Source organism: Hipposideros armiger, unplaced genomic scaffold (genome assembly GCF_001890085.2).
Source record: "Hipposideros armiger isolate ML-2016 unplaced genomic scaffold, ASM189008v1 scaffold_398, whole genome shotgun sequence".
Taxonomy (NCBI): Eukaryota; Metazoa; Chordata; class Mammalia; order Chiroptera; family Hipposideridae; genus Hipposideros; species Hipposideros armiger.
In genome coordinates, this window is record NW_017731748.1 from 1,115,849 (window position 1) to 1,140,114 (window position 24,266).

The 24,266-nt window shown below is 35.8% G+C and overlaps 1 protein-coding gene across 1 annotated transcript in view; it reads left to right on the top strand.

Annotated features, from left to right (window-relative positions):
• The window catches only part of BRINP3 (BMP/retinoic acid inducible neural specific 3), a 186,547-nt gene that overhangs the window by 143,653 nt on the left and 18,628 nt on the right, over positions 1–24,266 (top strand). Inside the window, exon 4 of the mRNA XM_019663696.1 lies at positions 8,741–8,931. Coding sequence (XP_019519241.1) covers positions 8,741–8,931 — 191 coding nt within the window. The remainder of the gene's footprint in view (positions 1–8,740; positions 8,932–24,266) is intronic.

The following is a 24,266-nucleotide window of genomic DNA, read 5'->3' on the forward strand; positions in this document are numbered from 1 at the left end:
ATATATATATATATATATATATATATATATATATATATATATATATATATGGAATGCTTATTCTGTTTTAAGAAAAAGAACTGGAAGGAAAAGAAATATTTAATGAAACTTCATATCCCACAGAATCATTAAAATAATGGCACAGAAGGGGAAAAAGACTGCCATACTGGTATTTAAAACTAAATATTTACTCATACTACTTAATATTAGTTATGTTGGTTCTGTGCTCCGTCTCCCTCTCCCTCTCCCTCTCCCTCTCTCTTCCTTCCTCCCTCCCTCTCTCTCATGTTTCTCTGATAAAGAAAGTGAACATTTTGAAATTAAAGCAATATTGTTAATTAACTTTTCATTGTTTATAAAACATTTGTCTATTAAAATGACTTGAAACCATATATGTAAATAATAATATAGATAACAAAGAAGAAAATGAGATTAAAATGGCTATGTCAGTTGATCTTAATTTAGTTTATTTTAGTTTCTTAATTTAGACCTTAATTTGTTTTCCTGGCAACTAAATCAAAAGATAAATGTTAGGATTGAGAATTTTATAAATTTGGTTATATTTTTCTTATTCTTCTCTATAGCACTCGGCTAAGGTAGATAAATCTCTGTCCATGTGTTTAGCAGATATGTACCCAATTACCTATAACAGTTAAATACCCAAGACCTTCCTTAAAGGAGCACACAGGTCATTGATAAAGATGGACATTTAACTGGTAATAAGTTTTACCATGATTTACAGCCTCATTACTCGAGTGTGGTCCATGGTCCAAGAGCATCAGCACCACCTTGGAGCTTGTTAGAAAGGCAGAATCTCAGATTCCATCTCAGATTAATGAATCAGAATCTATTATTAGATTAACAAGATCTCCAGGTGATATATATGCACATTAAGCTAGAACCGCACTGTTTAGAGTTGCTATATAAATGCAGACTGTTCTTGAGTGTTCCAGGAATCACCCTTCTGAGACTTAATCTTACCAACATAATAGCAGGAGCCTGTTAACTATGCAACACAAAAATGTTCATGATAGCATTGTTTGTAAACAGCTCAAAATAGAAGTAACTTAATTGTATTTCACTCAGGGTAGATTCATTTCATCTAACCTTGAAACTATTTATTTCCAATTCCTCTTTGTTCACGTCATTTTCCCATAGAGGATGTTATGTGGTATGTGGGCAATTTTGTTTAGACATGTTTTAGACGTTTTTGGGAGGTAACAGTTAGTAATTATAAGATCAGTTGCTTTCCTTTAGAGTGTTTTGCAAAACATGTTTCCTTTTCGAATCTGTGTAAGTCTAGCTACTTCCTTCCCATAATATCTTGCAGATAGATGCCAATTGGTATTAAGCCAACATGTCTGTTTTTTTTACCGCCTTGTATATATTAGTCTCTGCTTCTTGTTGGAAGTCTATTTTTCTAAGATTTCTTTCCCCCTATATCTGTTTGTTTCTAAAACACTGTCTTGTTTCGTACAGTACTCTGTTGGTGGAAAGATAGACATCAGGACTCAAACAGTTTAGCATGTTAAGTTAAGGAAGGAAGATCACTAGTAGTAAAAACAATGTGAAATATAATTCCGAAAGGACAATAATACCCAAAACATGGTAACACTGTAGTACAAGGGATCTGCCATTACCAAAAATAGAATAACATTTTTTGAGCTAAAAGGGGACATGAAATGTAAAATTACATGTAAACTATCTTTGCAATAGTTCTTTCTGTGAGAAGGATTTCTCCTCAAATAGCAGCAGTCCTTTGTAAGTAAAACTCATGAAAAAGAAAACCATACTCACAATAAGATCTTCAAGTAGAAAGAAGTTAAATGACCAGAAAGACATTGGCCATAAATGCACTTTTTTTTTTCTAGGTGGGATGGTAAACATTATAGGTCAGTGGACTAACCCAAGGGCAGTAGCAATAATAAACTAAACTAAATAAATAAAAATAATTAAAAAATGAAATAACATAAAATACAGCCAACCTGTATGAGTTAGCTTCATTGCAGAGGGTGAAACAAACTGAAATCTCAGTTGATTATAATTGTATGGTTGTGCCTTTGGAATATTACATGTTTTGACTGACGATCTCCTGTGATTCTGCCCTGGGTGTCTCCTAATTCTGGGAATCCAGCTGACGAAGGCCCTTTTTTGGAACATGCGGTCTTCCTGGCAGGGAGAAAAGCAAAAGACCAGCTGTAACCTTGCCACGGCTCTCAGAATTTGTCCTAGTACATGGCGTATCTGGTGTGCATGTACTCTACTGACCTACACATCTTCCTTTCCAAAACCAGGTTAAAAGAATTCATCCATGGACCATTCATAGTTCTTCTCTACAGTGGACCTTTTACCCATTGATGATGGTGGAAAAAATAATACAATCTGCCTCATCATCATTACTGAATTATCCTTTGGATTCTTTTGCTCATTCTGTTATCCATTGTTTTCTTTTTAATCCTACCTTTTTGTAACTATATAGATGAGACTGCAAATTAAGAAAATCCAAATGAAAAGATAATAGCATGAAAGGTCTTTAATTTCTGTCCCTCCTGGACACAACATAGATGATTTGAAATTCAGGACAGAAATATGCATCATTGTAAGGTCCACAACATGTCAGACGTTCTTAATCCCTTCCTATGAATTGATCATAGGATAACATTAAAGTCATATTTTTTTTGTTTTATTGTCCTGTTTCTCATACTCTATGAAAGCATCCTTCAATATGTGCATTTAATGTCCATCAACTAACAGTATTTTAGTTGTCAATGACACAGCTGCATGATTTCTATGTGAAATAATCACATGCTTTTATATCCATAATCATTAATTCTTTTTACTTTCTAACAGACTCAGATGTTGAATGGTTTTCAAAATCACATTTAGTTTTTCTAACATAACTGGATGTCCTTTGGAAGTCATGTCATACTTTTGAACTGCAGCTGGCTTAAAAATATATGAATGAAAATGACATTTGAACAAAAATTTGTAGTTGGGTGAATAATATCTCAGTTTTCAAATCTGAATATTTTTATTGACATAGAATTCTAGTGTACTTTTATAACTGAATACTTGAGAGAGCTTTACAATTAAAATTCAGGATGCATTCTTCATTCTTAAGACTGACTGTACAAGCCAGAAAAAATGTGAACACCATAAACATTACAAAAGCATTGCTGTTGTCTATAATTAAAATAATAAACAGCCCCCACTCTACCCCCCCCTCCAAAAAAAAGAGATTATTTTAGAGGTAAAGAAATAGGCTGATTTTCCATTTATATTGAGTGGCAGTGTCAAAGTCTCTGGCCTATTGTTAAGTAAGGGTTTAAAACTAGCTAGTCATAAAACCTAAAGGAACAATTGTGCTGATTTGAATGGCCTCACCTGCTTCATGGTGGGAAGGCTTTTGCGCACATGGACTCATATTCCACATTAGAGAAGAACCATAAGCAATTTATGACTCTACTCTCTTTATCCGGTTATTGGAAGGGATAACCAAGTACTGTTTTTAATAAGCCCATATATCTTGATTACAAGATCCACCTGCAACAATTTTGACTAAGTTTGTGTTCCTGTGGTGAAACTCAGTATCTATGAAACGCTTGCTTGTGAAAATTTGAAATCTCCTCACTTACTCTTAAGCCCTCATAAAAGAGGAAAGGAGAGGAAACCAACATTTATTGTATATGTAATACATATGAGTTCTGCCAGCCTGTATAGAGGAACTAGCAATATATTGTTTAATCTACTCAAACAGTTAAGAGAAGGATATCGCCTCTGTTTTCAAGATGGGAAGGCTAAGGTCGACCTTCACCAAAGCCCCACAGCCACCAAGTGGAGGGACTGTGGGCTCTCGGGATCAGCCCTCACATACTCCTGACCCCAAAACTCATGCTTTCCTTTCCCTCGTGATATCATGTTTTCTTCAAATTAAAAAAAAAGAAGGTAAACAGTAGAATTAGTAATAAAAGTGTAGTAAAATTTACAATTTCTGTTCCTTTTTCAGTGTTATCTATTATTTGTATATTTATTCTCCGAGTAGAAGAAAGAAAACACATTTATCTGTGTTTATCACTTTAGAAAGGTGGAATTTTTGAAACACAAAGGAAATATTGTTTAAATCTTGGGTATATAGGGAATGAGAATGCCTCTTATTCTTGATGGTGATTATAGATCATTATGTCTCATTAAACATAATATTTATTTTATCATTCATATTGTTCCAAGGGACCACTCTGAACTACTGATGTCTAGCTCTTGTTAGGTGTCGTTTTCCCCACTGGATCACGTGTCAGTTTAACATTTGCAAACTATTTTTTAAATAAAATTAGTTTTAATTCACTTTTTAAATATGCACATGCTACTCCTCTATTTTGGGGTGAGTTATGATTTAATTGAGGTTCTATTAAGAAACAAATGTGTTGGAATATTTCACCTGAAGAATGAAGACATATAGAGGGATACAGTACTTACAGGGCTATTTGGGGGAGATGTTTACTTGCTGTACGTGCATGCAAACTGGGGCTAATGAATTTGTAAAAGACGTAGAAGGGCAGGCTTCTGTTCATCACAAGTGAGACGGAATAGCTAAAATTAGCAGAAATTTCCAGATATGGAAAGAGTTTCTTGATGCAGTACTAAGGAATTGTGGTGAATAAAAGAGAAGAACAGCATGTTCACAACTTTTGTATTCTTCCTGTATTCTAGTCATATTCTGAACCCTTTACAGATAGTATCTGTTGCATGCTGACAGCTGCTCTTTGCAGAAAGAATACTCTGCTCATGTTATACAAGAGGAATCTGAGTCAAGTTATAAATTCAAGGTCATTCAGATACTAAATAGAAGACAGCATTTGAACCCAAATCTGTTTTGGCACTAGTAGTTGGCACACTTACCTCTAAACTGTCATAATGAATTCTAATTTTTCTCTTGTTGCCGTACCTCATAATCTAATGACAGAATCCACTCTAGGGGTCTGATTATCTCTTCTCCCCAACAACATATAGTTTTGCAGTTAATGGTAGATACCTGCAGTAATGGGAAAATCCACTACTATGCAAAGAGAGACATAGTGAAGATGAGACTCGTCACATATGCAAAGTCTTTCTCGCATCTCCAGAAGGCAAAACTCATGTCCAGTATACTGTTTGAACCAATTATTTTAAATTTAATATGATATAACACTGAATTGGAGAAAATAGTTGAAAATATTTTTTTAAATAGGCAGTTCAACTCCTGTATAGAAGCTAGAAAACACTGAATGCAGTGAGGCTGAACTTGGCTATTCAGATGTATTTTCTAAATGGAATTATCTGAGATTATCAAATCATACATAATATCATTTAGGTTATACTATTAAAGTCATGAGCTTACTAATTACTTAAGAAAATTGAATTACAGATAAATATGTTTTAAACGTGGGCCAAACATAGAATGAGTTGTAATCACCCATGTCATTATGATTTTTTCTTAAGTGAAAATTTTCAAACGTGCTCACATAGACTTGTACAGTCAAAGCCCGTGCACAGAAATGTAACCATGTATCCTATAGAAAACCATACAACCGTTACTGATGTTCGTGCTTACAGTTAGGCTACACAATGAAGTTTGCTGATTTTTGTACTTTATTTACCCTCACAGTAGATTCTAAAAATGGATGTCATTTTTTTTTACTAACAATATACGTTGAATAGGATTAACCTCTCTTTTTCATTTTTAGAGATTTTTCTATTTGACTTTATTTTTACAGATAGAAACTTTTTTTTTTTAATGTTTCCAGGTTTAAACACTATAGCCAGGTTTATTTGGAGTAGTTTTTCTTTGAAAGGGCTTTCCTCCATCCTCTTACCTCATTTTTCTTTTAGTTAAATGTTCATATAAGTCTTTAATTAAATCTTTCCAGTGTTTTTTATTTTGTTTGTTTTCACAAATTAGATGTAGATATAGATAAATAGCTATATTTGTATCTTCTTTCTTATTGAAAAAAGTACCACTTGTAAACATAGTTTTATTTCCTTTGCTTCGATCATACTGGTGTGTAGAAACCATCCTCACTTTTTTATGGCTGCACAGTATTCTACTGTATGGATATAACATAGTTCATTCCTACTGATGAGGTATTTGTATTGTTCCAAATACTAACAGTATAGCCACCATGAGGAACCTTTTGCATATTTTAGCCAGTGTTCCTTTGGGATAGATTCTTAAAAGTAGGATTGCTGAGTCACTCACTACTCTTGCCCACTTTATAGTTCTATCATTTTGCATTATCATCATCAACATATCAGAAGGCCTGTTTCTGTCCAGCTTGCCAGCAGTTTTGCCAAAGTTGTCAAACTTTTGGAATTTGGCAAATTCCATAATTGTGATACAGCAGTATACTTTTAATTTTTACTTCTCATTATTGTAACCTACCTATATATCTTCTGTAGTTTCTGCTCTGTGAAAAGTGTCACCATTAAAACAACTCTGCAAGTGTTAGTCTTTAGCTCTCTATAGTATTTTTCTTTTTCTCATCTAATAAGTTTTGGTCTGAATCCTCTAATACCTGATACCCCAATTAACTTTGCTTCCTTTTTATTTACATTTACCAAGATGTATTTTCCATTTTATTTTTAACTTATGCCTCCAGATGTCTTAGTCCATCTGGACTGCTAGCAAAATACCACTGAGTATTATAAACAGCAGAAATGTATTGCTCACCGTTCTGGAGGCTGGAAGCCTGACATCAAGGTGCCAGCATAGTCACGTGAGGGCCCTCTTCTGGGTTGCAGACTTCTTGTATTTTCACTTGGCTGAAAGGGCAAAGGATCTCTCTGACCCCTCTTTTAAAAAGGCAGTAATTCCATTGCACCTCCTAAAGCACCTCCTAAAGGTCCCACTTTCTAATCCCCATCATCTTTGGGGGGTTAGGAATTTAATAAGAATATTTGAGAGACACTAGCATCCAGACCATGGCACTCGCATATGCCATGGAACTGCATTATGAGTTCCTAGACTATCATAGCACCATTGTGCTTTGGACGTCGGTGGAGAGAATGTTTGTTTTGCTACTCGCTCACAACTTGGCTCCTGAGTGAATCTTTCTCAGGTTCATTGGTCTTTGCGAGATACATTCACTCTGATAAAGATGAACTGGCGCTTTAAGAGACCTGGTCCAGGAGCTCGGAGGTCTATGCACTGGAACTGGGCTTTCTGTCACTCTGTAGTCCTGGCTTCCTGTTAAACTCTTTGGTTCTCACTTCCGGGATGGGGGGGGGTGTATATATAGCAGCCATCTTAGCCTGCTGCTCACGGGCAGCCTGAAGTGCAGGTTGTCGGGCTGCTGCAGCGGGTTTTGTTTTTCTTTCTCGAATAAATCCCTCTTCTTGGCGGACGACATGGAATATTGTTTGTCCAGTCGACAACTCAAGTTTCCCAATTAGCTGATCCTCTCTTTCTGGAGGTAAATAATTGTTGGGAATTTGTTTGTTTGTTGAGCAATTTACCTACATAGTCTGTTTTCTTATTGCTTTCAGCTGTTTCCACTGAAAGCTGTTTTCACGCGCACACAACCTATTGCTGTTGGTAATTTGACCCACGTGTGTGTGTTTTTGAGGGGTATTATTATGTTCCTTCAGCTATTCTAGTTAGTCTGAGGGATTTCCGGTATGCAGGTTAGGGTCCAAATACAAACCGAGGATGTGATTTTTCAGACATAATATTGTTGACACCTTATCTCTGACATCAGTTGACTTGACCTCTTGCAGAAATGTTTGAGCTTGGGTAGTCACCTCGGCTATGTCATATTAAAATTGGTATTATTTGGAGAAGAAATGCAGACTATTCTGCTAGAAAATCTTATTTGGTATTTTATAAAACTAGCTTTTCAGTTTGTAAGTGGGCACAATGCCATCCGGACAGATGGATTTTTGAAAGGACAACAAGCTTCTTGTTTGACAATTACATGCTAGGTGAATATCCAAGAATACGGAAGTCTGAGGATGGCTAGTCCTTACTGTTAAACTTAAATGACATTGATATATTTTTTTTGGTTAACATTTGAACATTGAAAACTGCAGCTTAGTTGTAATATACTTTAAATGTCACCCTTGAGAATCCATTGTCAGTACCTAAAGCGTCCTTGGATGGTAATGATTTCCATAGAGCTTCTTAACACACAGTATTTTAATATACCATATGTAGGCAACCCCTGAATTTAACATAATTCTTACATAACTATAGATGCATACATATATATATTTTTTCCCTCTGCATTTTGAAGGTTTAATTGAAAACTGGCAATGTTTAGTAATATGCTTAGTCATGTTTCCATTCGTCATGCTGATCTGTGGCAAACATTTTCGCATAAATACACTTTTATATTATGCACCTTTTGTATTATGCACCCCCACATAAGTTCATTTTACATATTTTCTTATCTTAATTTGCTTTGGGGCCACATGAGCATTAGGCAAGCTACACTATATGAGAAAGTTAATAAAATCTACAGAAATTGTTCCACAAAATCTAGCTAGTCAACATTGACTAAATATGTATGTACAACTGTCAATACTCCAAGTACTTTTCTAGGCACATGGGAAATAACTCATGAACAACAAAAAAGTAAAGTCTCTTGCCCGTTTGTTTATCACTTTTTTGTTTCATTATGTTAGTAATTTTTGCTTCTTTCATCAGCAAATCATTGAAAAATTGATTTTAAGTGGAAAAAAGGAATAATGTTAAATGTTATTCGTGCAGGAGAGGAGTCACTCACAATCTTTGTGGACAAGAGGAAGCTGAGCAAGCGATCTGAGGGAAGTGATTCCATCACCAATAGCTCTTCGGTCACCCTGGAGACGCTGCATCAGTTGGCTGCCTCCTATTTTATTGACAGGGATAGCACCCTCCGGAGACTTCATCACATTCAGATCGCATCCACTGCCATAAAGGTACGAATGGGGTACCCCCAACTTATGTCATACCATTATGTTTCCTGTCTCTGAAATCCATTTCTATATATTTGCATATCTATCTCACTGATTTAAATAATTGTGTTCCAAAAATATTTTAACATTTTTCCTTGTGAGTTATGTAATATATTTAAGATGAAATTGTGTGCGTCTTGATGTAATTTTTTTAGCTTGATAATTGGGTCAAAGTTTTTCATGGCCAAATGTTAACTAACATACGGTCAAATTGTGTCAGTGCATCCAGGTAGGTACACAGACGCCCTCACAAAGTGTACATGGCTAAAAATGTTGTTTTAATAACACTAAATTTTTTTTTTGCAAATTTTCATGTTTTAGTTTATGCATTTAAAAACATTATCCTGATGAAGGGCTTTATTAGAGTCAAAGTGGTAAGTGACAGAAAAGTCATTAAGTCCAGCTTTAAGCAGTATTTTTCCCAAATGTTTTTAAAATACAATTAACTACAAGTATTTGGTTATAAGTTTCTAGAAGTGAAGATACACCATAATCTAGAATTAGTGGATAAACTCTATGTTTTCACTAAAATCCCTTGCTTCATAGTATACTAAGGTTGACTTTACCATACTTGAGAGAAAAGGAGAATAATATTCTTTTAATTTAACAGAGACAGCACATGCGCGCGTTTCTGGTTTTCAAAATAATAGACTTTTTGACATGTTTCTCTGGCAGTGTAGGTCAACTATTCTCTGTGTTTGGCCAATGGCCATTGCAAAACTCACAGGCCAAAGAGTCTGCACAGTGTGATAGTGAGGTCCTGGACTAAATTAACAAGCTCAAAATAAAATATAAAGAATGTTTTTTTGTGTTCCGACTTTAAAATCATGTTTGTTTGTTTTCTTGTTTTTTTGTTTGTTTGTTTTTGGTCAGTTAGTAGAAAAATTTGTACTTCAATATGTGGGAACACTAGGTAAAATGAGCCTAAGATATATCTTTTGTGTATGATACACAGGAGAGAATAAAAGCTGATATATTGGGTTGTCGGAAAAGTCATGATGTATTTTTTCTGTTTTTTGTTGCAAAAATGTGTCATGTCTTTTCTGACAACCCAGTAGAAATATCCTTAGCTTAAAAGTAACGCAAATAATACTGTCCTTCAATATTGCCAGTTGATGTGGCTGGGAACAAAAGGTTTCTGTAGATGTCAGTTACACAATTAGAGTTAGTGTACTTCAGACTGGAGTACTTAATGTTGTATTGAGTAATCAGGTAGATAAACAGTATTTATACTGTACAGATAAAAATGTAGCCAGCACAACCGAAGATGTTTTAGTAAATTTCACAGTATTATAAGGTAGGCTATTGTTAGAGATATTTAGCTTGAGGTTGCTGAGGGGAAATAGATTTTTTTCAGCAATCAATTTCAATGATATAAACAAGAACTTAAAGTGCATTTTCTAATAGAAGACATGATTGTTGTAAGTGTGTTTATTATATGACTATTGATTTCTTTGCTCAGCACCAAGTAGAATTATACAATAGAGTTTTCATACACATGCTAAGAAAGATTCATTGACATTTCATGTGAAGACTCAGTGGATATTTGTACTCTCTTCTCCCACGAGAGAGGTTGTATCACAAGAGACAGGTGTCAGTGGTGGGACCTGCAGTATGCAGGCATGGTTCTTAGACCCTGGTGACACTACCAGGAGTGACAAGACTTCGTGAAGCTGATTGTCTGGCCGTGTGGTCGAAATGAGACCCAAAGGAGAGTGACTTTATGAGTGATCGAAGAACAGCTCTGGAGGAGAGAAAGGAGTAGCCTGGACTGTGGGAAGGTCAGGGTTCTCTTGAGGGGGCTACAGGGTATGCCCATCATCCAGTAAGTGGGAAGGGGTTCCAGAGCACATGATGGACATATGTTAAAGGGTGCGTGGAGTGGCTGCGGATGGGAACAGTGGGGCTTTAGATCAAGCACAGGAAACCGAGGAGAGTATGAAATGATACAAGGATGGATGATACAGACAAATAGAGTCATGTGCCACCTAACAATGCTTCAGTCAACGAGGGGCTGCATTCATGACAGTGGCCCCTTAACATCGTAACTGAACTCCCTGCTGCCTGGGGATGCTGTAGGCATCATGAAAACCTAGCCCAGGGCATCGCTCACGTGCTGCTGTGAACGGAGCGCCTGTGCTGCCGGCCGTATAAAAGCATGCACACACGATTCCCACCGGAGGTGACGCCCTCTAGGTTTGTGAGCCTACACTCCATGACCACATGACAAAATCGCCCCCGCACACGTTTCTCACAACATCCCCCACTCTAAGTGGAGCCTCACTGTACACATACCTTGTGCTGTCACTGAGGAAATCAAAGGACACGAGGAACGTGCCGCTGGCGACAGCATGGCTAAAAAGATAGTCACAGAAGCACATAGGGGGTGCAAGACTGACGTGGGGTGGGGGGGGAGGGCACCTAGACTTTTCAGGTTTAATTTAGGATAGACTGGAGTTCTCTTCTGGCACGGTTGTAATATTACGTGACTCTGGTCCAGGGTCGGCTGCAGCCTGAAAGCTCGGGGGAATGCTCTGCTGAGGTCTGGTGTCCACTTGCACTTGGGCGTCCGCAGGCGCCTTGCACGCATGCGCACTGGATGTGCCCGTGCATTTTTCTCGGGAGAGTATCCTTTATTCTCATTAGTTAGCAAACGCGCCCCTGCCCAGATAAAAGGTGTCTCTCCTCAATTATAAGAGTATAATTGCTTAGATGCAAATTAACAGGGTAAGAAGAACTGAGTGGGTGGGAGTGTGGTCTTGTAGTAATAGGGGGAATCCAAAGCATTCCACTGCTGAAATCCTTTATATCTGAATATATAATTCAATGCAAAGTATTGTAATGTATTTGAAATCAAGAGCTTAACTCCTTTGCTAAATCCCTAAAGGTTCATGCATGGCCTTTATATTTTAAAGATTCAAACTAAATGGAACAAGATGCACATTTTCTTCGATTAGGAATACACTTTGTGTTTTAAGTGCCAGATAGTAGGCATTTAATTTCTTGAACAAATTCACAGAATTTAGGAGACAGGGTATTGTTAAAAAGTAAAGCCAAATGAGATCATTATCAGAACACAGCAAAAATATAATTAAATCTGCACAAGCATGCCTGCTTTTGTCATGCTAATTCTTGCAAAACCACAAGAGTTGGACAAATTGTGTTAAGTATGAGCCAGTTTCTAGAAAATGGAGTAGAACAATTTATTGCTTTTATGTCTTGTAATTATGAATGTAAATGTAAATTGCAATTCATTAACACACTTCTGTAAATAAATAATAGAATGGCTCAAATGCCTAGTTAATTAACTGTTATTCTAATTAATGGCCTTTATATCAAACATTATTTCCCAGTATTGTTTTTAGTGCAATAATATGTCAAGTATAATGTCTAGAATTGGCCATTATTTTCAGAAAATTCAATCCAATTGATGCGTTATCTAAAAGATCAAACTAACATATTCTTTAGGTTTACTCTGAAATCGTCTAAAAATCTTTAATACTATGTGATTGAACAATGATGAGAAAATCAAAATACAGTATATGTGTTAGGGAAAATGTAATCTATCACCTGATGTGGTTGGTATATGCATTTGTGAATATTTCCTTAATGCTTTCAGTTTTAAAAATCAGATTACATGCTGTGAAAAAAATTAAATTATTTCATTAAACATTGTTAAAAATTTTTAAATAGCTCAGTTATGATTTCCTAAAATAAATACTAATCTTATTGTATTTCTGACATTTTTCTAATATAGAAAAAAATAGATTTTTAAAATTATGTTTAGATTTTTTTTCCCAAAAATGTTAGCAAAAAGCACAAATTGTAAATTAAAATTAACTGAAAGATCAATATTCTGGCTAAAACAAACCATCTTCAAATGATGATTTAGTCCGTGTAGTTTACTTAAGAGCAATGAGATGAGGCTCCTTAAATCTTGTACTTTTTGTTTTCTGCTGTCATTCTTTTTTCTCTCTTTGCTTTTCAGTTTCATTAATTTCTAAAAACTTATCTTTAGTTCATTCATGTTTCTTTCCTTATTTGTCCAGTGTAATGTGAAGCCAATTAAGTAAAATCTTAATTTCTGGTATATATGTATTTATAATTTGTCTTTTTAAAATTCCCCATCTGTTTGTTTATGTTGTCTAACTTTTCTACTAGATATTTTCACACAGTCATTGTCATTGCTTTAAATTTACTGGCTGGTGATTTCCATCTCTTACTCATCTGGGTCTGCCTCCGCTGTCTGTTTCCTGTCTTGCTCATTGGGTTTACTTTTTCTTGCCTCTTCACACTGTGTGAAAAAAATAATAAATAAGATTTCCTCTAAAAATAAACAGACCCCTTCCTCTGTTAGGCTTTTGTTATGTGTCTCTAAGTCTAACTTGGAATTGAGGTAGACATGTGCTTCCTTGAAAATTAACTTGATTTACTGACTTACGGCTTAAAACAATTGGAAGGCAGCATCGGCACTAGGACCTTCCTCTGAGGAGGGTTTAGGGTCTGGCCCAGAGTGAGACTCAGGTGGTTACACAGCCTTTACAATGCCACTGCCAGCTTTCCGGAACCATGGGGAATCTCTTTCCGCTGCAAGGTTTGATTACCAATCTCTGGAGATCCTGCGGAATTACATTTGCTTCCCAGCCTTGCTCTGGCTTTCTATGCACTAGGAGATCACTTTCCTCCTTGCTGCCTTGTCCCCAGCCTTTGGAAGGTCAACAACGCCTGGTACTTGGCAAAAGCCTTGCATGTCTCAGAGGCATCTTTTCCAGCTTTTCTTCCCATCTTGCCCTCTGTACTAAATGAAAGCCAGAAGTGCCTTGGGCGATTTCTCTCAGCTCTGTTGCCCTGCTCAGACTTTTCGTGAATACAGCCTTGACCTTGGGGAAACCCCGCGCTATTTTACTCGGTGATGCTGTTCACGTCTTGCCTCCCATTTGTGATCCCCATGTACTCAGTGAAAGCTCATGGTAGCATTCATTGGGTGAATGTTTACTCGTTGTGGGACTTCCAGGTATTTTAGTCATCGTATCAGCAGAATGAACCATTAGTCACCCCTTATTCGTTTCCCTTTACCTTATTGTTAGTGGGTTTATCCTCCTCGTCTCTGCCAGTGATGACACCTCCCTTGGGTCCCTTCCCAGATCGGTTCCTGATTTTGGTTCATTTTCAGCATCCACGTACTCACAGTTAAACAAAAAACTTTGAATTTGAGTTTATCTGACGCACTTTCATTGTTAGGGTGAGAATCATGGTCTCATGATTTCCTTCTACACCGTAGCCAGAATTGGAAGTCCTTACCATTTCTCTCTCTCCCATGATCTCTACATACAATTGTTCAACCTATATCGGATTGCATTAGCTTCTGTTCTATAAGTTCATGGAGGTTTCCTGGAGATATGAAGACACTTCAGATTTTTATTTTGTATTCCATTACAATTCTGGGACCACTTTCTGTCAGAGTGCATAGGCTCTAATATCGTATACTTCCCCCCATAGAGACTTTAGAACCATTTATGAAGTACTTATAGAATTCACCAAGACTGAAGTTAAAACATAAGCCCTATTTCAAGGCATCACATACAAGTGCATCCACAGCAGGCGCCAGAGTGCTCTCCCTCAATGCAACATAAAAAAATGAGTGCTCGTCTGTGGGGCAGAGGTGGCTTCCAGAAGCATAACCCATTAAAAATAGACACCATTATACCTTGTGTGATGGGATTAGCCCAGTGGTATTGGTTAAGTCCCAGAGTTGGGCATGCATAATCCAATCCCCAGTATCACTGCTCAGGTCTTCTTTTATCTTTGATGGAATGTATTGAATATGAGAGGCAGTTGGCTAAGAGTGGGCCTCAGGGTTTTACCCTAGCAAAAGTCCTGTCAAGGAAATGTTAGGCAGAGCAAAATACTGTCTCTTCTGACATCCAAGACATCTTCCTTAGATTGAATGTGACCAAGTGCCTCAAGATTTTCAAAGTAAACCTCTGTATATTGTGAACACTTTTCTTAGTATTATACTGTTATCTAAATAAGTCTTTTTCATTGCCTACTACATTATCTCCCCCATGAAATGGAATTTGATAGCATTTTTTAAAACATAATAAATGTTGATCGCAATCACCCTGCCTTCAACCAGAGACACAAGGCTGTTTTGATTTTGCTTTGTTTTGTTTCAATACAGCTATCAATATTAGATCGCCAAATTTATGCAAATCTTTGTTCATCTTTCAATATTTATTTAGAGATTGGAAGCAAAACTCAATAGCATTGTGTCAGGCAGTGATGTCTTTCTCTAGGAACTTTGAGTTGGTTTATTAGAAACAATTATTTGGAACAAAGACTGATGAGCAATACTTTAAATCCATAAATTCCTGAGCTTTGTCTCTTCCCACGTATGAATTACATTTGCAGTCTCCAGTGGAATATAAAAGAATCATATGTTAAGTGATTCCACCAGTAAAAGGGTCTTTTGTTTCATGAAACCCATTAAGACTGCCCACCAGCCTTGCTTAGAATGACCAGTCTGGCAGACATTAGCCAAAAAAAACCTAAAAATAAGTCTAAAGATCATCTAGAGGATGCATTTAATTGGGTGTCCTCCCTGCCCTGTCTCTGAGCTAACTCAGTATTTTTGTGTTTGTGTATTTTCCCACATGAATGTGTGTGTGTTTGTGACTGGTGGTATTCATTAAAAGAGCTCTGAAATCTTAACTGATACTTTCCCCCATACCAGTCTCCCCACAACTATCAAGCCAAGCTGATCTACAAAACTCAAACTGATGAGAATTATTGAAATAAAAATCAATGTGCATATATGACTGTTTCTTCACTATTTAAAATGCCTTTTAAAAATACAGTAGAATGGAAAAAATAGAAAAAAATCACAAGTCTACCTCAAATATTTTGTTGATTGCTCAAAGAGAATTTTGGTTTTACTTCTGATACATTTTTGTTTTTAAAGGAGGAAGTGAATGATATTCTGAATATGGTCACATTCAGGAAACAGAGGCTATAACTATTTCTTGAGCTTCTTCTCAATTTAGTGTGTTACACTAAAAAGGTAACCACATTATAATAGCATATGATATGATCGTATGTAAATTTATGCTCAGTTTGAAAACAGCTTTATTGAGATATAATTTATATACCACACAATTTACACATTTAAAGTGTCCAATTCAGTGTGTTTTAGTATCTTCACAAATATGTGCATACATCTATAGCTACAAATAGAGATAGATACAGAGATGGAGATATAGATATACCAGGGATGACCAAAAAAATGTATATACATGAGTTGTATTCCTCTTTTGTTATCGGTATATATTGAGTATTACAATTTTAATACAGTTTTTTTTTTTCTTAAAATGTGTATACATTTTTTGGCACCCTCTGTAGGTAGGTAGGTAGGTAGACCGTCAGGCAGGCAGGCAGACAGACAGACAGACAGACAGACATTTAAATTCAGTTATTATACTTTTCAGCTCTAGAATATCATTTGGTTGTCTTTATCATTTCTATCTCTTTATTGGTTCTCTGATTTGATCTGACATATCTGTCCTTTGCGTCTTTAGCTTTTCTTTTCTTTAGTTCTGTGAATATATTTATAATGGCTATTTTAAAGTTTGTTTTTTTTCCTGTTCTAGTTGATCTCACAAGCAATTTTTATTCCTGCTTGTTTTCCAGCATATTGGTCATACTTTTCTTTTTCTTTACATGCCTCATACATTTTTGTTGTCAACTGGATATTTAGATAATATAGGTAGCAACTCTGGGTACTGTTCTCTAGTAATCAAACATCTTTAAAAAACAATTTATTAAATAATATGTAATATTAAATTATTGAATAACTTATAAGGATGTGTGAAAAATCCTTATAACTGATGAATAAGACCTAAAAAATATAACCAGGTCTTTAACTTATAGCATATAAAAATAGACTCTTGTAAGACTTCCTCCTACCCTCCCATAATCACATTTCAACATTTGATACCATTCAAACTTCCAGTAATATAAAAATGAGAGAATTTTAAGACGTACAATAGATTGGGGAAATAGATTTTCAGAAAATTGCTAGATAATTAAAAAAAAGAGTCTCCCACTGCAGGATGCTGCTTTCTAAACTCATTAATGTTCACACAGTTTCCTATGAAACAGGTACAAACCAAATATGTCAGATATGTGGGTTGCCACAGATAAAAGAGTCTTAATAGCAGTCATCACCTTCATAATTCTGGTTCTTGAATTTTCCAGAAAGAGTTGTTCTGCTCAGAGGGAGTCTGTGGAGATCAAAAGGAATCATTGACGATTGGTCTAGAAAAAAACATTATCTTCAGTATCAAATAGTTTCAATAATCTTAAAATCTTTGCAGTCCTAAAGACATTCAGCCAAATGCTAGGGAGGAGGAAAATACTTTTATAGTCTAGATAGTAGAGGAAAATCTAGAAAAATTTCAAGCAACGTCAGTAAAACAGCCTTTAGGAAATAAGGGAAAAAAGGAAAAAAAAAGAACAAAAAAAAGTATTGATGCCTTGATGCCTTTAAATAATATAGAGAATGCCTTTTTTTAGGTGATTACAAACAAATGGCAATTTATACTATATGTTAATTCAAATTTTAATTTTATTCATAACATGGAGAAAAAAATCAGAAAACAGGTAGGATATTTTCCAAATTATAACATATTTTTAATTTAACAGAATTCTATATCCTGTTTTTTCATGTTATGTAAGAGTAAATGTCAAGCAGTAGAGTTAACAGAATGATGGAGTCTGAATGAGAGAGGGTCAGCAAGGGTCATAATGTGTAGAAGAATTTAACTAAACCCAATTCAAGACTAAAATTCATGTAGTCACAAATGCATATTGGCCTTGGAAAGTATGCACAAAACCTGATTGGGAATTCTTTTTGTTGCTTTATCTGTTTCTTTTTTTCGTGATCCACCAAAACTTCTATTACTGAATTTCCATGCCTAGGTTTCCTTTCCTAGGTTTATAGAACCAATTTCACTGTTCAACTTTTTCTTTCTTACTGCAGTTCCCTCCCATGCTACCTTAAACTGATTACATTTTACTCATGTCTCAAAGGTCTCCCCATTTGGTATCTTTCATTTATTCATTTAAAAAATGTATATATTCATTCATTAACCACTCACTGACACCTTTTTATTGAATAGCAATATGAATGCTAGAGGCAGAATACCTGAGTAAATCCCACCTCTCCTCGTCATTACTAACAATACCTGGACAAATTAAAACACTCAACTTCTTGATTTAGGCTCATCATCCACAGAATGAGGATCATATCAATTTGTTATGAGGATCAAATGAGTTAATATTTGAAAAGCTCTTAGAGCAATGCTTAGCATGAAAAAAACAAGTGCTAGAAAGGGTTAGCTATACTTATTTGATGTGTGATTATCAAGCACTTACGGTATCCCAAAAAGCAGTTTATTTTCCAATCTCTCCACCCAGAGTTCGGTACAAGATAGGAGCTCAATAAATACTAATTGAAATTAAATGAACCCAGCTCAGCATGAGTCGAATTGATGATGTTTTACAATCAGAAACTGCAGCAAACCTAGACATCCCAATCTCTGCAATATAATTAGGTAACTGGTCTCAACTATGGCATAGATGCTGAAACAACTTTGATAAGTTTCACAGGAATCCCCGATAGGCTTTTATCTTTCAACATCCTCATATGTATTCTGCCTCTGAGCAGCAGAGCAACAGCTCTTCCAATAAGCAGGAAGAAAACACAAAACTCGCTTTTGGAAGTAGCATATTTTTAAATAAGAATACATGGTTGCTCTTTCATAATAATTCTGTATATTGCACTTTCTGGTCTCCAAAGCATCAAGGTCACAGCACAGCTGAGCTAGGGAATCGCATGGAAAGCCCTTTGGCACAATCTCCGCATCTTTCAAATGCCTGCAGCACTGAGCATGTAACGTGCAATATTGTACACTCAGAGAATATTTGTTGAATGTGTTTTGTGAAATACCAGCTGCCAGTAATAAAAGTGATTAGTAGGTAAAATTTCTTCCTAAACTATGGACAGATTGACTATCTTTTGAATTCATTTTACAGTGTGTCTGACAACCCTTCTGTAGAGAAACTATGCTCTTCATTTACTGAGTGAATAGGAATTCATTTTTTTTCAATAATATCTTTTTTATTAGTAATCAGTGTCTAAAATAAAAAAGAAACTGGATTGGTTTTCTTACATTTGATAACAGCTCTGGGAAGTAAAGTAAGAACCTTTTAGTTGAGATTGGAATACATGTATGGATTATGAGCTTTCTAGATTTTGTTTTGTTTGGTTTTTAATTGAGAATTTATTTTTTAGAACAGTTTTAGGTTTACATTAAAATTGAGGGAAAAATACAGAGATTCCCCATACATCTCCTTTCTCAAATATGCATAAGCCTCCCCCATTATCAACACCTCCCATCAGAATGGTATATTCGTTACAATTGATTAACTTAACCTGAACACATCATAGTGACCCAAAGTCCATAGTTTACATTATGACTCACTCTTGGTGTTGTACATTATATGGGTTTGGGCAAATGTATAGTGTATATCCATTATTATGGTATTATTCAGAGTATTTTCAGTGACCTAAAAATCTATGCTCTGCATATTCATCCATTTTCTCTTTCCCCTCCACCCACAACCTGTGGCAAACACCGATCTTTAACTGTTTCAGTTTTTCTTTAAAGGATACTGTTAAACATTATGTTAAGGCAAATGAAAAAAAAATTGTATTGTACTGCTCCCGTATTCTAAAATTGGTTCATCTACCTGCCAACAGATGATAACCAGCCATTGTTAAACATTACATGTTTTTCTCAATTTTTTAATGCACTTCTGGAGATAGAGTTAAATACTTGAAAGAGAAATAGCTTCCTATTCCCCTTTTCTCTGCGTAATTGTGCCTACACCCTGTTTCAGCATGTCACATTATATCAGAAAAAGGCAGGAGGGCAGAACAGGGGAAGAGCTCTGAGTCTGAAGCCCCCAGGCTCCTGGGTTGGTACCCAGTTTCACTACCTAGATTGTATGAGCAGCTCAGATTAACTATATTCTTCATCAGTTTAGTCATCTGTAAAGGGGAGATGATAATATCACCTACATTATATGGCCATCATTAAAAGTAAAAGAGCTAATATATTTAACGTGCATAGACCCTCCTAGCACAAATTATGCCCACAATTACATGTACAAGATGAGGCAAATAAACAGAGGACTGAGGAACAAGCTGTAATACAGAAAAACAATTTGTAAGAGTAGAAATAAGTCAGGACCCTCTTACCTTTTCCAAAAAAGCTGGTTATTGAAGAGGGAACCAGGCCAAGGGTAGAAAAGGGTAGAGAGAACTGAGCTATAACACAATAATCTATTTTTTGGAATTTATAAAAACTCACAGATCCTGACATGAAGGCTAGGCCTTCGGGTGAATTTACGGATTCCCACCTGTAATCCCTGAAAGGCTGTTGGGATAAGTGATTTGTAGAGCATTGTAAATTCTCCTTTCCAAATTTCAGGGAATAAAAACAACTGTAAGGAGTTCAAACTTAGCCTTCTTTCCGTGAGAGATCAGGTTCATCTTTTGCCTAGATTGTTATCATTAATTATGGATATTGACATTATGAGGTCAAAGTGTTCTTGACTTGCCTTTTACCTTTTTAATAAAGCACTTGTTTTCCATAACTAAAAAAGATAAGTAACAGTTTGATCTCCCCCTTCTTAAATTATATCAATTTTTAACTCATTGGAAAGAGGAAAATCCTAGGAAAGGTCATCTTTAAAAATAAACCTCTCATTGACCTAAATATTTGCAGTTTTGAAAAAAGAAGAAGGTATGAAGCACTGTGTAAGGAAATAAATGACCTATGTACCAGTTACTGTTACCTGTCACCTTAGTAAAGGGAGGACATTGTGCATTGGAGATCATTTTTATTCATAGAAATATTGACATCTAGGAAATTATGTCAAAGGAGAGCATCTGTTTTAAGGGTTTCATATTTTATCAACCCTCAACACTCCCTAACAATTCCTAAATACTTACTTCCATTCCCATCTCAAACCTCATGTTCCCTTCTAGTTTTTCCAGTAACCTAAAATGGTTTTCCTCTGTTTATTACAGTTTTATCAAATTCTAAATGACTAGAAGTAAGCTTTTTGTGTGCCATTCTCTCTGTGTGTTCTCCATATCCAATCAGTCATTGGGCTCTGTAGTTTTCTCTGGTTCCTTTCCCTCCATTCCTGGTAGGAACCTAGGTCAGGCACTTCCCATTAGAGCACTTCCTAGCTCTTCTGCCAACTTCATTTTATTAACTTTCCAACGCAGCCTTCATGCTGACCCAAGATAAGTCCTCTAAGGTACTTTTTGAACCATACTGCAAAGTTGCTCAACACTTGGAAGGTCTCTTTTTTCCTATTATATCTAATCCTCCACAGATATTATCCTCTGGAATTGAATGATGGAATTCCTCAGATCATTTCCTATTCACCCATCACTGACTTGAGTATTGATATAAAAGATAGGCTTATCAAATTGGTGGAAACTGGAAAGTGAACAGAGAAAGGAAGAAAACCATCTCAGTAAGCCAGAGTATAAATGAATGTAGAAATATGACATGTTAATATAAATGTGAAGTTAAAAAATAAAGATACTGCATTTTTCTTCTTTAACATTCTAAACCTGTAATATATTATTCTTACATCTTAAAATGTGAACAATTTTTGTCCAGGGAATTAAAGAGGACTTAGCTGGGTTGAAAAAGTAATTTGTTATGTGATAAGTAACACCAGATTTATTTTATGCCACTTGCTAAGTGATATTTTCCCCATTCCTTTGCTCAAGAGGAACTCAAAGTTTAAGTGATCAAACTCACTGGAGGATGTGCAGGGCAGAGAATTTATATTGCAGATTGTTGCTTTTCCCTCCAGCTGGATTGTAAAAGGTTGAGGTTAAATGACTTTTACATTTTAAAGTGCACTTTAAAGTGCATTAACTTCCCAACATTTCTTCCCTGAAATGCTACACTAATTTGATATTGGTCCTATATCCTTTTCCTATCTAACCTAGACAGAAATCTGAGTTGACCTTAATTGTATTTTCTTTACTTTTAAACTACAGTCCTTTTGGCAATTTCTGGGCTCATAAATGGAAAATTTTGTCATCTTAAAAATGATTAGAAATTTTCTTTTAAATGTAGAGGCTTCTCTGAGAAATATAATAATCCTTTCAAGTTTCAAGTATATAGCATTAGTCATTTGTGACTTATGTAAGTAGAAAAGGTTGGAGCCTGTTTTAGTTAGGTGCATGAAAAATGTACTCTCACCTTCACATAACTCAAAAATGGCTAAAGCAATTTAGTTCAAACTCTCAAACAAGTTCACCTTTGGTCCAAGTTAAAGTTTGAAAAATCTCATTTAAAATGGAATCGTGCCCAGAGGAAACTATGACCTGAAAAGGAGATAAAACATTTTAAATCTTTCCTTTTTCTTTTTTACTTAATAAATACAACTCTTACTTAATTTGAAACAATGCATTTTTCTTGATGCTTATTATTTTGATAGAAATCAGTTGCTAGCTTTTACATTTAGAGCATCTAATAGATAGATTTTATTATAGTAAGATGAGTGGAAACATTTAATTATTCCTAGTTGAATTAATAAAATTGGAAATTAAAGCAAATTGTATACATACTAAGTGATCCTGTAATTACTAGATATAATAAAATGTTCAGTGTCTTATGTCAGTGCCAAGTTGTCTGGAAATTTACAATTTCCCAGTCGATTTTCTTACTTGGTGAATGTTTACTTGGGGTCTGTGATATACTCAGCACTTGTTAGCTGTCAGCCCTATATGTAAAGGAAAATGACATGATTTTTAGCCTTGAGGTATTTAGTTGTGAGGCAGATATCTAGACAGAGAAAGAGAGAGGCAGTATGGCAAAAATAACTTCAATGCACGGACACTCACTGATTCTTGTCTGAGGGAGTTGGTAAGAATGCTCAGAAATATTTGACCTGCCTCTTGAAGGATAAATACTAAGGTAGTAAATGGAAAAAAAAAAAATCCAGACAAAGACGAAGCCTTTGAAATGTGGGAGATTAAGGCATGCTAAGGGAATGTGAACAGTTTCGCTGTGTCTGAAGAACTCTGTGACTGATTTGTGAAGAGAAGTGTTGACTGAGATTATCATGATGTGAATTTAGGTTTTTTCCAATTCTTTACTCATGTTTTTACTTTTAGCACACTCTAAATGAATTTGTGGTTTCTCCAGTGATATTTGGGGAGCATTTTCCTGTCCCTTTAATGGTGGCCTTGGTCATGTAACTTTGGTCAATGGAATGTTAGTGGACATGACACATAGGCTGAAATGTTCTTTTGTGGCTGGGTTTTTTCTATTCCTGTGCTTCTGTAATTGCCATGTGAGAAACTTTCTCTAAAAAGTCATTGTCTCTTCAGTCTGGACCAGTCCCAAAATGAACACTCGTAAAGGCTGAGCTGAATGCTAGTCTAAGCAAGCAGTTGCAGCAGACACACAAACCACTAAGAATACATCAAAATAAAGTAAATTTTAGCTCCAGCTAGCAGACTATGGAGTCAGTTGAAGGCAATTACGAACATATATGAAGAAAGCAGGAAGCCAACTGGGGGTCTGTAGCAATCTTCTGACATGTCAATACTTTTGCTGTTATTGTTGTCAGAACAGGAAATTTATCAACATTATAATTCAGAAACATAATGGAGGACGTATTGGATTAGAAAAGTCTAGTGGCATAAAAATAAGTTAGGATATTATTGCGGTAAATAATGGAAGAGTAGGTAGAGACCCTAACTAATGCAGCAGCAGTAGAGACACACAGCGGCTTGGGAAGGTAGACTTGCCAGCATCGCATGCCATATCCAGTGTAAGGCGTAGGGGAACCTGGGGGAGATGAAAGGGGATTCCAGCCTGAGAGACGTGGACATGGCGCTTCCAGGAGCCTGATAAGGTATGCCAGGAGACTGCTTTTATACATCCAGAGCTAATAAATTCTGTTTGTGATGCAACACTTAGGAGATATTTGTGAAAATTCCCATAGTAATGTGTAAAACATAGGTGCAGTTATGGGTCATAAAGTTTAAGAGAAGATCTAATAAGGAGAAAATACGTTAGATAACAAGTGAAGAGATGGGAGTGAATTAGATCAAGAAAGCTTATTGTTCAGAAAGAGAAGGAGGGCGTTCTGGGAAGATGACAGTTCACAGAGAAGATTGACTTTCTTCCATTCCC